At 50.6% G+C, this 14,687-nt stretch overlaps 1 protein-coding gene, 1 long non-coding RNA gene and 1 other non-coding gene across 4 annotated transcripts; all 3 read left to right on the forward strand.

The window, feature by feature from the left end:
- The first annotated feature begins 873 nt into the window (after nt 1–873).
- On the forward strand, nt 874–8,315 carry LOC127530042 (uncharacterized). The gene is made up of 6 exons (XR_007936575.1): nt 874–980; nt 1,060–1,213; nt 2,144–2,200; nt 6,827–6,894; nt 7,635–7,761; nt 8,035–8,315. It is a non-coding gene; the product is annotated as an uncharacterized LOC127530042 (long non-coding RNA).
- On the forward strand, nt 7,420–7,553 carry LOC114664270 (small nucleolar RNA SNORA9). The gene has a single exon (XR_003718246.1). It is a non-coding gene; the product is annotated as a small nucleolar RNA SNORA9 (small nucleolar RNA).
- A 957-nt stretch (nt 8,316–9,272) lies between the features above and the next one.
- On the forward strand, nt 9,273–14,456 carry LOC114663893 (nmrA-like family domain-containing protein 1). Of its 2 annotated transcripts, none has more exons than XM_028817829.2 (5): nt 9,273–9,355; nt 10,262–10,500; nt 11,034–11,295; nt 13,835–14,025; nt 14,130–14,456. In XM_028817829.2, exons 1-5 carry the CDS (start codon nt 9,313–9,315, stop codon nt 14,307–14,309), a joined length of 915 nt encoding a protein of 304 aa, XP_028673662.1. In that variant the 5' UTR covers nt 9,273–9,312; the 3' UTR covers nt 14,310–14,456. The 2 variants fall into 2 exon arrangements, with proteins under 2 accessions (XP_028673662.1, XP_028673663.1); XM_028817830.2 differs by having other exon boundaries at nt 11,034–11,286; nt 14,130–14,455.
- The last annotated feature ends 231 nt before the right edge of the window (nt 14,457–14,687 follow it).

Consider the following 14,687-nt stretch of genomic DNA (forward strand, 5'->3'; position numbering starts at 1 on the left):
AGTATGTGCGGGTTTTTGTTCCAACCCAGTTCCTTAACGAGAACTCAATTATTGCTGATGAAGCACATATTGCTTAAGTGACATTTTAATGCTTCATTTTAGTGGTCTCGCTTGTTAAGGTTCTCCAACCTTAATTGCTTATTTCAATCTTAAACTGCTGCATTCAGGGTTTTAATTGCTCCTTATTAGCAATAAGATGTAAAACAGGGGTAGGCAATGTCGGTCCTGGTGAGCCGCAGTGGCTACAGGTTTTCATTCAACCCAATTGCTTAATTAGAAACCAATCATTGCCAATCTCAGACCTTATTTAATTTTATGGCTTGTTAGTCTGTGCAATGTAAGGCTTTTATATCGTAGATTTTTTTCCTTTCCAAGGATATCATCCAAATGATTTGAAGCCTAAAACAGATCATTTTCAGTCTGTCACATTTTTCTATTAAGTGTTTTATTAAATCAAACCTTGGATGATGAACACACACAGATGTAATTGGAAAAAAGCTAGCTGGAGAACTGCTGGCTGCTTTGTCTTTTACATCTTATTGCTAATAAGGAGCAATTAAAACACTGAATGCAGCAGTTTAAGATTGAAATAAGCAATTAAGGTTGGAGAACCTTAACAAGCGAGACCACTAAAATGAAGCATCAAAATGTCACTTAAGCAATATGTGCTTCATCAGCAATAATTGAGTTCTCGTTAAGGAACTGGGTTGGAACAAAAACCTGCACATACTGCGGCACTCCAGGACCGACGTTGCCTACCCCTGGTGTAGAAGATGAATGACCCGACAATTCCCCCTCCGTGCAGCAGATGGCGGTATTGCTTTTACATATAAAGCTGACTACAACTGTACCAGAGTAGCAGAAGATGACGAAGACGGCAATGGCGGTGTTCTGCTGTAGAGCGCAATCCGAGCGCATCGGGGATTCGCGCGGTAGTTTCGGTTGCAGTTCACCTTACTGGAGGAGCCTCCGGTGTTCTTGTATGTTATCTGAATTTTTCATTCCATCCACGCGTTAGGTACGTCGGGTGTGCTCTACAATGCGCGCGTGTAAAAGCAGACCGATGGCATCCACGTGCTGTTAACTTGGCAGGCACAGATGGAGGAGGACACTCGCCATCGTTTGGAATGTTCTCGATTGTCCGCGAGGCCTGTGGAGACGTCCGTATCGTGGGCCTCACAATGCTGCAGTGGCCCACCGGTGGCGCCTTCGGGTGAGTACGTGTCCGAGCACCACGCGTGTGTTCAAGTCGGCATATTTGTTGTTTCCTCTGTGTGGTGCGTTTAAAGGTCGACCATCCAACGCTACGAACTTTAATCAAAATGCCGACAAAGTGCCCGGCATCGAGTGAATGCCACGGTGACCAACGTAAAGGGCAGCCTTTGATTTATTGGGGAGGTTTGGCTGATGGGGCCTGACACGCGCGGGCAGTGAAGGGACAGCTGACCAGTAATCGAGTATAACTGGCACAATCGGACGGAGAAGGAGAACGGGAGCTGAACGTGTGTCGTTAGGGTTGGAGCCACACAAAGACAACCGTCGATAAGCAGTACGAAGCGCGGCTGGCGGCGGCCATGCTCGTTAAATGTCGGCTGTGGGAGAACAACGCGCCACAAGTGGCAGGGGCCAAACCTGCCATCCTCGGGGTTTTAAAAAGTCGGCAAGTCCGCGTAAGCTTACAAGTAACGCTGGAAGTTCTCGTGGCCCCGGGCTGTCGGCTCCGCTTATTTGTTTTCGTTTTTTTAATGTGTTCTGGATGTTCGAGGAGGGCCAGGAGGCAAAACCCGCTCCGTTTGCTGTGCAGGCGTGCTTCGGGACGTCCCTGAGGTCTCCCGTGTGACGGCCTGATGTACCCCTCGGTCCGCCCGTTCTCTAAAATGCCAACCGAAGCCCAGAAGCGGGTATGGTGCCAGTGCAGTGCCCGGACCTTTTAATCCCGGTATACGGAACACGGCGGTAAGCCTCGTCTCCTCATTGCTCGCGGCCTTCCTTGCTTTCCCCGAGGTGGCCCACCGGGTGCCCCTAGTTGGGAAGTCTCTACGGGAGAACACGAAGCTCCCAAACCCCGGCGAGGCTTGCACTGTAAATGCGGTCATTGGTTCGCCCCAAATCAGACTTTAATGGCACTTTTATCTTTCTGTAGGGTGTTGCAGTAACGAAGGACCCTGAAGTGTTGTGTGAGGTCACCAGTGGGCAGCAGGTGAGTCCTCTTCAAAGCGCTATTTTTTTAATTTTTTTTTTAATGGGATGTATTTTAAGATTATTTTATTTAAGTGACGGCGAATGGTTCCTTGGCTTTTATTTAATAAGCAGTGCGTGAATGACGTTACTGTGATGTGTGGTAGGTGAATGTCGCGGCCCTAAGGTTGGTGACCCACGCCATCCTCTCTGTGTTGGAGTCCTCATAACGGGGTCTTTTTTTTATTTTCAATACTTTAACACTAGAATTACCAGAGCCTACGAAAAAACTCGTAAATCCGTCCCACCTTAAATCCGTTTGCACCTCTCCGCCAGAGTCCTTTGTCATCTAAATGTGCTGATAAACAAAAGCTACTAGCAGCCAGCTATTCCATCCCCCCAGCGACTTAGAATGAACTTCTCTCCTAGCTCAAGCCTTGCCTTGATTTGATTACCTGGGATTGAAGTGGAGTTTTACAGTGGAAATAATTCTAGCATTATTTGGAATACACGCATTTCATGTGTGTTCCATTTCTATAGTAGGCTGTGCAAAGACATTTTTAAAACAAACGTTTTTCATATTCTAATAGTAAATGACAAAATGTAGGCATAGACTATATAACGTATGAAGCCTGAAGTCCATATATCAAAGAAACACTTTCACAAAAGGTACAAATAAAAGAACACGTGTGCTTTTCTTCAAAAAAAATATAACTGCACAAAAAAAAAAGCCGCGTTAGCATGCCACATTGACACTCTTACTACAACTGCCACGGTGGCGTAATGGTATCAGCTCCTGACTGGGGATCAGAGGGTGGCGAGTTCGATCCCGCACGGCTCCACTTCGAGAAATAAACTGCTCTCATTCTTACAATTTTAGAATAACAACATAAATTTGATTTCAGTCTGTAACAGGCGGTGTAACTTATGATACTGGTAAAGGTTAGTTTTTTTTTTTTTTTTTTTTTTTTATTCACTTTTCATTCTCGCGCTATACGTCTGCAGTGTATCACGATGCATACTCCCCCCCCCCCCCCCAAAAGGGTTCTGACACACAAACGCTGGCGAAGCTGCCTTCTTCGTATCTCACCGTCACTTGAAATCAGCAGTTCTTAGCTGCTTATCAATCCATACAACCCCATCTGACACAGCTGTTTTCACATAAATAAAAGTGTACTTTTATTCAAGACTATAACCGAAGAATAAAGAAAGCAAGTTACAGTTGGTGGTTGATACGACAGCGTGCGTGGTGCAATGCTAAGAACTGCTGATTTCTGATCCGTGGTATATAAAATCATCACCTTCAAATATTAACAATATTTGAAAACGAACAGCGTCCGATCAGGTGTGAATTTATGCTGGAAGTGGAAATTCTCTGATGTGCAGAGGAACTTCGTCGTCGCTTCTTACAGGAAAAGGCGATGGAAAAAGAAAAGAAGATACAGCGTCAACAAACTTCCGTTCTAAGACCTCAGCTTCCCCCAGGGAAGAAAGTACAGTGTCAGGTGCTCATTCACTGTAATAGGAACCATAGCACAGAGAGGTGTGTACACTGCAACAAGTACACATGTAGTAAATGTAGGAATGGCGGACCTTGGGTGTGTGGGAACTGTTAATATTTGAATGTGATGATTTTATATAGCACGGATTGGAAATCAGCAGTTCTTAGCATTGCACCACGCACGCTGTCGTATCAACCACCAACTGTAACTTGCTTTCTTTATTCTTCGATTATAGTCTTGAATAAAAGTGCACTTTTATTTATGTGAAAACAGCTGTGTCAGATGGGGTTGTATGGATTGATAAGCAGCTAAGAACTGCTGATTTCAAGTGACGGTGAGATACGAAGAAGGCAGCTTCGCCAGCGTTTGTGTGTCAGAACCCTTTTGGGGGGGGAGGGGGGGCGGTAGTATGCATCGTGATACACTGCAGACCTATAGCGCGAGAATGAAAAGTGAATTAAAAAAAAAAAAAAAAAAAAGCTAACCTTTACCAGTATGATAAGTTACACCGGCTGTTACAGACTGAAATCAAATTTATGTTGTTATTCTAAAATTGTAAGAATGAGAGCAGTTTATTTCTCGAAGTGGAGCCGTGCGGGATCGAACTCGCCACCCTCTGATCCCCAGTCAGGAGCTGATACCATTACGTCACCGTGGCAGTTGTAGTAAGAGTGTCAATGTGGCATGCTAACGTGGCTTTTTTTTTTGTGCAGTTATATTTTTTTTGAAGAAAAGCGCACGTGTTCTCTTATTTGTACCTTTTGTGAAAGTGTTTCTTTGATATATGGACTTCAGGCTTCATACGTTATATAGTTTATGCCTACATTTTGTCATTTACTATTAGAATATGAAAAACGTTTCTGTTTTAAAAATGTCTTTGCACAGCCTACTATAGAAATGGAACACACATGAAATGCGTGTATTCCAAATAACGCTAGAATTATTTCCACTGTAAAACTCCACTTCAATCCCAGGTAATCAAATCAAGGCAAGGCTTGAGCTAGGAGAGAAGTTCATTCTAAGTCGGTGGGGGGATGGAATAGCTGGCTGCTAGTAGTTTTTGTTTATCAGCACATTTAGATGACAAAGGACTCTGGCGGAGAGGTGCAAACGGATTTAAGACGCGATTTAAGGTGGGACGGATTTACGAGTTTTTTCGTAGGCTCTGGTAATTCTAGTGTTAAAACGCAAATGAATCCCAATTGCATGTTATACATTTGGCTTTACATAAACTCCATCTTCACATTTTCATTTTTCTTGCTAAAGTTTGCTAATGGGGCCGAATCCCCTTAACTTTAACTAGTGACATAAATCCTCTGATCTTCGCTTAGAAGAACGTTCTTCAGCAAAACTGATTTTCATAACTTTGGGAGGTTTGCTGGTCCTGATGGGTTTATCCAGTGACGCTGCCAGGTTGGTAGTGTTTGTTACGTGTGTGTTCTTCTTAAATTGACATTTTATCAGTGACCGCGGGGCAGGTAGCCCAGCGCTCCAAATCGTTACTAAACCTCCGAACAAGTAGCTGGTCTCAAGTCTTGCACAGATGTGGCCGTTGTTTACCCCTGGGGTCTTGAGCTCCGATCCTGGAGTGCCTCGGGGTTTCTTTAGTCGTTTCCTTAATTATTAATCAGTTTTGCTGTCATTTTAACTGACTTAGTTTTTAAGATTCATAACTCGTTTCATTTTTCCTTATTCAGCAGTCCAGCATTAATGAGATTTCAGGTGAGCCAACACTTGATCAGCTGACGTGCCAATTGTGTGCCCATCATGCAATATGTTTCACACTAATGCAAATATGTAAGATATTGGAAAGTGAACTATTGAGTTTAATTAGTAACTAGAATTGGCTTTTAATTAAACAATTGCTTTGGGCAAAAATGGTGGCTCTGGGGCAGCTGAGTTTGAGAATCCTGAGTCAGTTCAGATTTCTTTGGACTGCTGATAAAGGAAAAATCGCACAAGGAGGTCCACAATGGGCTTTAACAGGCCCTGCGTCTTGACAGCCCCCCAGCTTTGACTCTCTAAGACGACAAGATAAACAAGGGGATTTTTTTTGGGGGGGGGGGGGGGGGTAGAGACCCTGTAAAGGCAGTTCAAAGAGAGACCCCTTACCAGGTGGGGGGGGGTCAATACAAAAGACATGGATCAGAACACAAGTCATCCTCAATAGAATAGAAATACGACAAGTGCAGAGCAGAACTCGACAGCAGATGACATCCCATAATAGGATTTGGATTTGTTGAGACTCCTGGAGACCTCCAGCTGCCTCCCCCTATTGGCCATTGCACAGCAGAGTCCGTGCTGGGCCAGCCAATCCGATGACGGGACCCCTCTACCCGACACCTCTTGCGATCCTCCATCCGAGATGACGTTACTGTAGGCAGGCAGGTGGGCCGTGGGCACCAAGTGGCACATTTGAGTACCAAGAAGAGAATCGGAATAGGTGAGGGTGAGTCACAAATTCAAACGGTCATATTAGTTAAAAGATGTGAAGGGTTCTGAAATTTTAAAGAGTCGTTAAGAATAACTGAAGAGTTTTAACAGCAGTAATTGGTGAAGAAATTAGTTTAGAGTCCTGAGGTGCTGCATGTGGCAGCCATGTTGTGTGGAGTACAAGTCGAGAGAAGGCGCTATATAAAAGGAATACGGCAACCAAGAGGACAGGGTGGTGCAGATGGAGGGTGTCGTGAGTAAAGCATTTGGAGGTCTTCACCAGCTGTTTAAAATGCTGTCTTCAGGGTGGGCCTGGGGTGGCAGTAGGCATTGCCGTGGGCTACGCGTCGCCCGACTGTTTAACCACCACCAAGGTAAATGCTGTGGAACAGGTGAGCTGTGTGTGTGTGTGTGTGTGATTGAGAGGAGCCACTTGGGGAAGTGAGTGCTGATGGTGACAAGACTGAGCCATTAAGTACAACATATCAGAATGGGAAATGAGGTGGCAGTGCCCACTGCTGGAGCTGTAAAGGTGCAGTGGGCAAACGATTGACATCTGGGGAATATTAAAGTGGACAAAATCCCTGCACTGTCCCCTTGTGACGAGCCGAGATGTGCCACGGAGGTTGCCCAGTTTTGACCATGAAGATGCCCCGTTCCGCTTGGCATACCAAGGGCTGTTCTGACTTGTCACTTTCTTTTTGACTCTCTAGTTGCTGTGGGTGGACGCCTTCCGGAGGGCAGCGTGGCTGTGTAAAGTGGCAGCTTGTAGACGTATCTGGTAAGTTTTTATATCCTCCTTTCTGTTCAGAGTGCAATAATCGATCAACACGTTGCCACTCCTCGGCACCGGTGGCAAGTAGAACTGGCCGGGCCTTGAAGGATTAGCTTAGTACCCGTCGGGCGTTTTCAAGTGCCCCTTTGCTGGTGGTGCTTGAATGGATGGATTGGCCTGAGAGATCACAAGGGTTTGATTGTTAAAGGGACAGCCTGGGAGATGGTGGTCTGTGTGTGCCCAGAGTGACCATGGCAGTGACCAAGGGCCGGGTGTGCTTTTAACACCCACGCAGTGTTGCGCTTTGATTGGTCCTGCCTTGTTCGTCCAGCACAGTCTCCGCCTCCCCGTTTTTGCAGTGGAGTAATGTCTAGAAGGAGACGAGAAGATGGCTTTCAAAGGGTCATTTCTGAAGTGCGTTGTGAAGCCTGGGGCACCAGCCCTGCTCGATGGTTTATTTCAGTTGAACATTATGGGGTTCGCAGCTTGATGGACGGACATTCGTGTGAATGAAATATCGATGTTCTGTGCCTGCAAGCCGCTCAGCGAGGCTTGGCCTTTTGTGGCTTTGTCCTTTCCTCAGAAGTTTGCTAGAGTGATGCTGAAGTGGTTTGAGACTTTGCTGTGACTTTTCCAAGGCAAGGTTATAGAAACTTCACACAGCCGCTCTTACATGTCCAGGTTGAAGATCGTCTTGTCTTTATTGTCCGCCATTTCCTTCACTTGACATGTTTTTTTCTGCCCAGGTGGAGGAGGATCAGCCTGAGAAAACTGAAGGACGTTTACATCGCCGAAGAGGATTGTGATTTTCAACGGGGTATGTGGTCCTCTGGTGTGGCCCTCTGTGAGACCGAGCAGAGTAGCATGTCTCGGGTAGGTGGTGTGGTGAACCTCTCATCTCGGAGTTCAGCGGACTTTAGCTTTTTCCCGCAGGCTGCACAGCGAGGTCCGACCTTGCCGTGGTCTCGATCTTTCCTGATATGCTTGCCAGAGAGACTGAAGTGGTTTGAGGCCCTGTCATGCCACCATCGTGTCAGGGTTACAGAAGCTTCATACATGCTTTGAAGTGTCTTGTAGTGGGATTGTCGTGTATAGATGAGGGGGTCTCTGAATGTTGGTTAATCGTGTGTGTGAATCTCTTTATAGGGTCGCGATGATTGAAACGTAAAGAAAGGAAAACAATCATGGAGCTCCCAGATGTGGAAAATGACACCAAGGAAGGATCATCTGAGGGGGTCATTGAGTGAAGGGGCTTCAGCGGAGGTTTAGATTAGCTGGTGACACCAGACCAGCGGGGTCATCCTGCATGGGTCACTTCACCTGGTGGCACCTGGTGTGTGGCACCTTTGTAAAGTGTCTTGGGGGGGGTGAAGTTGTTGTTTTGTGCGTCTCCGATATTTGTAAATAAAGGTCCTACTGTTCATAGAGTGATGGCACTGAGCCTCCTTCATTTAACATCCTGCGGGGGGTGACGTGCCAATGAAGACCCCTGAACTGTGGCATCTTTAAATTGTGATGAGTTGCAAAGCAAAGTGCCTCACCTAAATGGAGACCTGACAATAAATCAAAAATAAATGTGCACATTACGTACATTCATGAAACGTCATCTTTAGCTGTATGGCAGTGCCAAGGACAAATGCCAAGGTAAGTGAACAGCTTAGAGGCCCAAGTGTGGTTTGGGGGTTGTGTGGGGTCATCTTGGGTGGCACTTCTGCTGTCCCTTCTGGATGCCAAGGTCTACTGCCAGGAGGCCAATGGGCAGAGCCTCTTGCAGGCAGGGTGGTAGCTCGAGTGTTGAGTGGCTGTGAAAGCTAGTGAGTGAACTGGCACTTACTGGGCAGTGGCCAATGCTAAATGACCATGGGGTGTGCAGCCTACACAGAAAAGGGCGGGGCGTCACAAAACGGGTAACATGGCCATAAGTGGGGACCACAAAGAGTTGGGAATGAGCATTCAATGGAGAATGGGAGGGAAATTCTGGAGAAACAGGACCTTGTAAACGAAACCTGTCTGAGCCAAATGTGCTGCCTTCACCCACCCAAGGCCTGGCATGCAGTAAATCTGTTGGCAGCACACTGTCTCCAGCGTCCCTCTGGCATGTAAAAAAAAAGGCCCTGCACCTTACAAACGGGCTGCTGGGCACTACTGGAGGCCACATGAAGCTGCTACCCTGGATGGGATGCTAGGCACGTATATGGCAGCCCAATCGCGGAGCTGCTGACGCCTGGGGGTGAGTCTTAGTAAGCGCCAGTGGCCGTGAGATGGAGCTGCAGAGCAGCCGAATATAAGGCCTGGGCCCATGACGACTCGAGCCCCCCGGGGTGGCGGGTGAGTGGACCGTCGGAGTGTATCGGGAAACTTCCACCGCCGTCCAGCAGAGGGCAGCAGAGCGCTGTCTGCGGTGTGACTACGTTGATCGGCAGCATGTCGGGAAGGCCGCCGGCGGTGGTGGTGTTCGGCGCTACGGGTGAGTGCGCAGCAATTGCCGCGGCCTGGGTGACGTCCTGATGCCTCGCGGCCCTTCGTCGATCCCAACATGGATGGGCCGTGAACGTGGCGTTCGGCCCCTGCCTCGCTCGGTGCGCAGCTTTTCTGTTTCCGTGAGGCGGTTGTCTAAAAGTCGGCCACCTCGTTATCGCTGTGTGTAGGGCGCCCAGTCGTCACCTGCCATTTGATATAATGCCAGTTTGTGCCACTGGCGGGCCACGTATGCAGGGCGCTATATAGGAGGTGTCCTCATCGCCCCGTCACATTTAATTTCTGCCAGCAGCTCAGATTTAGAACTTAAAGATGCGGGCAGGAGCCGCAGAGGACCCCCACTGGCCTGGAGTTGTAGGGGCCACCAAGTGACCGATCTTCTCCAGGCCTGGCCCTTCCATCCCCTCTTTTGACTGAAGCTTGGTGGCGGCTCAGGATGCCCCATCAGTGCGGTGGCATGTGCCCGCTGCTGTCCTCACGTTCGTCCGTTTGCTCTTTTTTAAAATTCCGTGTCGCTGGTGGAGTTTTTGCTCCTCCGTCAGCAAACCGCCGGCGCCAAACTGGACGATAAACGGAGAACACCGCAGGGACGGGCTGGCAGCCCCCAACTACCAAAAAGCAAGAAGTACCACTGCTGAGGGCCATTTGAAACACGTAATGGTGCCACATCTGTGCCCAACAGCACCACCATTTCATGCCAGGGGAGGTGGGCGTACACAGGATGTACTCAAAGTGTTTTACAGATGTCAAAGAAAAGTTGCAAGAAAACAAAAATAAATGAAAATTGGATAAAAAGAATAAAAAAGAAAAGAAATCCTTCCAAACCCCGACTGCCACCCAGCAGATGTGACATTCAAGCACAAGTCGGCTAATCTGGAATCTTCTTCCCAAACAGGCGCTCAGGGGGGCTCGGTGGCCAAAGCCCTGCTCAGTGACGGCTCCTTCCATGTCCGGGCCGTGACCCGAAACCCCAGGAAGCGGGCGGCGAGGGAACTGGCCAGACTGGGCGCCGAAGTGGTCAAGGCGGACCTGGAGCGGCCGGAGAGCCTCCGCGTGGCACTGGGTGGTGCCTCAGCCATCTTCTTGGTGACCGATTACTGGGAGCTCGGTGACAAAGAGAGAGAGGTCGCTCAGGTAAGGTGGACCCCGGTATGGCCATTGGCACACCTCACAGACTCCTCTGACTGCCCGTTGCCCTGGACCTGGTGATGGCTGTACTTTATATAACAAATGGAATAAATGTGAAAAGTGGGGTCAGGTGGGCGGTGCGATTGTGGGTGACACGGCTAATGCACTCGGGGACATGAAGACCCTTTTCTCGGCCCTCCTGGGATCCCAGAGGGTGGCCCTCGTCCAGCGCCAGTTTCGTGCCCGGCCTGAAGTGTTTCTTGAGTTTGTGGTGGTGGGCGGAGCCCCAGAACTGCTGCTCTTTGATGTCCTGCTGCCTTCGCTGCCATTGGCCCTGTGTGTGCGTCTTCCATGTGTCACCTTGAGTCGGGCAGTGATGCCAGTCGGGCTGGCAACTCCCTTTCCAGGGGTATCTTTAGACCTGCTTGGTGGTTTGTTGTTTTCATGTCGGGCGTCTGCACGTTGTGCCAGGCGGTCTGGACGGTCTATGGGCACCCTGGCCATCTGTCTGACTTTGACGCTCTTCTGCCCTCATGTAGGGTAAGACGGTTGGTGACCTGGCAAAGAAGCTGGGCGTGAGGCACGTCGTGTTCAGTGGCCTGGAGGACGTGAGTCGTCTGACGGGTGGGAGGCTGCAGGTGAGCCACTTTGATGGCAAAGGGGAGGTGGAGCGCCACCTGCGCCACATCGGCCTTCCTGCCACCTGCCTGAGGATGGCCAGCTATTTTGAGAACTTCATCGAGCACTTCAGGCCACAGCCGGAAGGAGGAGGAAGAGGAGGATATCGCCTGGGTGAGTGTGGTGAGTGCGCCATGCTGCAGTCGGGGTCTGACGTGGTCTTCTGTGAGAGAGAAGTGCGAATGCCACTGGGCTGTGGGCACACAAGTGTCATGTCCTGCCGGGTGGGCTCAGTAGAAAGAGTACGAAAGAGAAGAAGAAAAGCCACAGAGGAACGGGACCACCCAGTGGCACTCACTTGGCCGCCTCAGGGAAGATGGCTGAACATCATGCCAGACGGAGCGGGGGGGGGGGGGGGGCCCCGAGGTAATGGTGGGGGGGGGGGGGGGAGCCCGAGGTAATGGTGGGGTGTGATGCCAGGATGATCTCTGGGATGAAGGCACTGGCCCCTTGGCACTAAAGGGGCATTCATCCTCTGACCCAACTCGATGGCATGACTCACAGCAACATCCCGTCTTGAGTGAGTGCCAGCAACACAGGTAGGCAGTCAGGAAGTCCGCTCTGCCATCTCCATGGCACCCTGTCACTGGGCGGATTACTGAGTGGCGCCAGTTGCCCATTTGTTTCAGTCGGAGTTGACTCTGGTGCAGCTTCGCTCACAGGACCCCCAAACCGGTTTAACTTCAGAAATCTGGCATGAGGGACAGGGATGTGCTGAAACCCGCAGTCAAGTCTGAACAACTTTGGCCATTTTATTAGTGCCAGCTTCCCACAGCGCGTGTGACAATTGCGAGATGCCAGTCAGTCACCTTTGTGGTTAGTGATGTCTGTTAATTAATTACTGGCTTCTCCTGATGTGTGCCACATTGTGTGGCACATGGTGCCAGGCCAATGAATGAGATGTCACCAGCGCCCCAGCAGCTGGCACAACCCGAGGCGGGCGAGTTTCACTTCATTTTCCACAGTTGTGTGTCAAACCACAGGTGGCTGGTGGCATGAAGTGACCCCTTGACTTGGGTCAGCACAACTGTGTAAGTGGCCCTGGACCCCCCACAGGGTCCCCCGAGTTGAACGCAGGTGCCAGTGTGACACACAGCTGTGAGTGCCAGACGGGTCCTTTATCATCACACGGAGCTGGCGTGTTGTTTCTGTGCCCACTAAAGATGAGCTCCTCGTGTGTTTCTGGGAGTGCAAGCGGACCCTTTGGCTGGGGCGACGACTTGCCCAAGAGGACGAGATCTCGAAGAAGGGTTTGGATGACCAAAACACACAAAGGAACAGGAGCAGAGCGAGTGACGGGACAATGTGACCAGCTGGCGATCGAGCAGTGGCGCAGTACAGTGGTCTGCCATGTCGACCCGCCATAGCAGAGATGCCAGTGAGTGTCGTCTTCAGCTTGGCAGGTCCTCAACTGCTCTGCCGTTGCTTTATGGTGAACGTAGGGTGAAAGCTGCAGGGAGCGTTGAAAGACCACAGGCTTGTGCTTGGGTCGGGCATCGGAGCCCCCCAAACCTCTTGGCACACGTGATGTTGACACAGAATGGAATTTTCATACGAGAATCTAGCAAAGCGCAATGGCCCTCAGAGATGCCCCATGACCCTGGGGGCATGAAGAGGACCACTGGGTGTGCACAGTGACGGGCAGCGGAGTGACTGAGAAAGCCTAGCGACTACGTGCCACTGGCGCGGCTGGTGCCATCTGCTTGGGTTTTAGGTGTTTAGCTTTGTTGCTGGGTGCCCGGCTGTCATCTTAGTGCAACAATTGAGATGTAGTGTTTCCAGTTGGCACACAAGAACTTTAATTCACTTGCTGGGGGGCACACAGTGTCAGAAGTGAGCCTACCCTCTCAGATCTCCAAAGATTTCACCCTGGTGCCACAGCGATGCCACGCTGTACTGCAGTGAGCTTGCCACCACTGTGCCATACTTCCTGCTGTAAATCCACCACTGCCCCCAGCAGGCTTTGTTGTTTTGCCCCCTCCTGCCTGCCCGTTTGCTGTCTCCTGTTCTGTTCGTTGGCATGGAGCGGAGGGCTGCTGGCCCCCCCGATTACGGTTGCTGTGAGGAGTTGTGTGTCAGGCAGGACGCCATAGAGAAAGGGTAGAGAACCCCAGCAGTAAATTAGACAAACGTCCACCAGATGGCAGAGTTCCCCCCTAATTAGTCTTCTTGGACGCTGAGGCTGGCGAATGGAGAGTGTGCCCACTCAACACACACCGGACAGCAAGGGCGTCACAGGCGGCCATTGCTGTGCGTGCGTGAAGCTCCCATGATGCTCGGTGAGACCCCCCAAGGCTAACCCCCCCCCCCCCCCCGACAGCGACGTTTGCATTGGTGCCCACCTTTGAGCCGCTCTCCTTAAGTTTCATCGGGTACGTCTGGGAAGAGCTCCGTGTGTGTAGTTTGTGTGTCTGCGAGCGATTTGTCGAGAATCTCGAATAAACGTCTCGCGTGTCCAGTCAGAAGCACGGAGGTCGAGACTCTCAGAGCAACAGGACAGCGAGATTGAGCAGGACACTCCAAATTAGCGCCCTGATATCTCTGGCCACCTCACCCAGCCTAAGTGGCATTGCCCACTTCTCCTTCTTCCTTCTGACCGAGACGACTGCAGCAGGGACGAGGACATTTTCAAATGTCATTTGTGGTTTCTTCTGACCTGCAGAGATTCCGATGGCCGATATTCCAATGGATGGCATGTCCGTGGAAGACCTTGGGCCGGTGGTGGTGACCATTCTGAAGAATCGGAGCGAATACGTCGGGAAGGACATTGGGCTGAGCGCCGAGCGGCTGACCGTCCAGCAGTATGCAGAAGTCCTGTCCAGGCAGCTGAACAGGAGCGTCAGGGCCGCTGAGGTGGGCACACAGCTCTCTGGCCTCGTGCCAATGCTGCCATCGCTTCGCTGCTTTGCTTGCCAATCTTGTTTCTTTTGTCAATTGTTTTGTTGTTTTTTTCCCAGATCTCCCCAGAAGAATATGAAAAGCTGGCATTTCCGGGTGCCCAGGATTTGGCCAACATGTTCCGCTTCTACAGGACGAGGCCGGAGCGCGACTTGAACGTGACGCGGCGGCTCAATCCCGCGGTGCTCGGCTTTGAGGAGTGGCTCAGCAGAAACCTCCACCACTTTGCAGACTTGTGAGGGTCCTGCCTTCCGCTCTCGAGGGGCACAAGTGGGCAGCGGCTGCTCCCTCGCCCCCAGGACAGCTCTAGGAAGACAGTGAAGGCCGTGAAGAGTTGGCGAGGCTTCTTTGATACCCCTGCAAACGCCGATGGGCTGCCCTCTTCATGGTGGGACTGGACAGCAGGGGGCGCCCACTGTGATGCCCAGCAGGCAATGGCCACCCTGACCACCGCAGACGTACAGCTGGTGGTCTCCTGTAGTTAAAGAGTGCGAGTTTTAAAAGTGTGTGTGAGCCGCACTCCCGTCGTCCTGCCCTGTGTGCCTGCTGGCAGGCGTGGTGCCCGCTGAAGCTGAAAATACAGCGCTGGCTGCCCAACGAGCTCCCACTGCCACCAC

This window comes from Erpetoichthys calabaricus, chromosome 13 (assembly GCF_900747795.2).
Source record: "Erpetoichthys calabaricus chromosome 13, fErpCal1.3, whole genome shotgun sequence".
Lineage (NCBI taxonomy): Eukaryota > Metazoa > Chordata > Cladistia > Polypteriformes > Polypteridae > Erpetoichthys > Erpetoichthys calabaricus.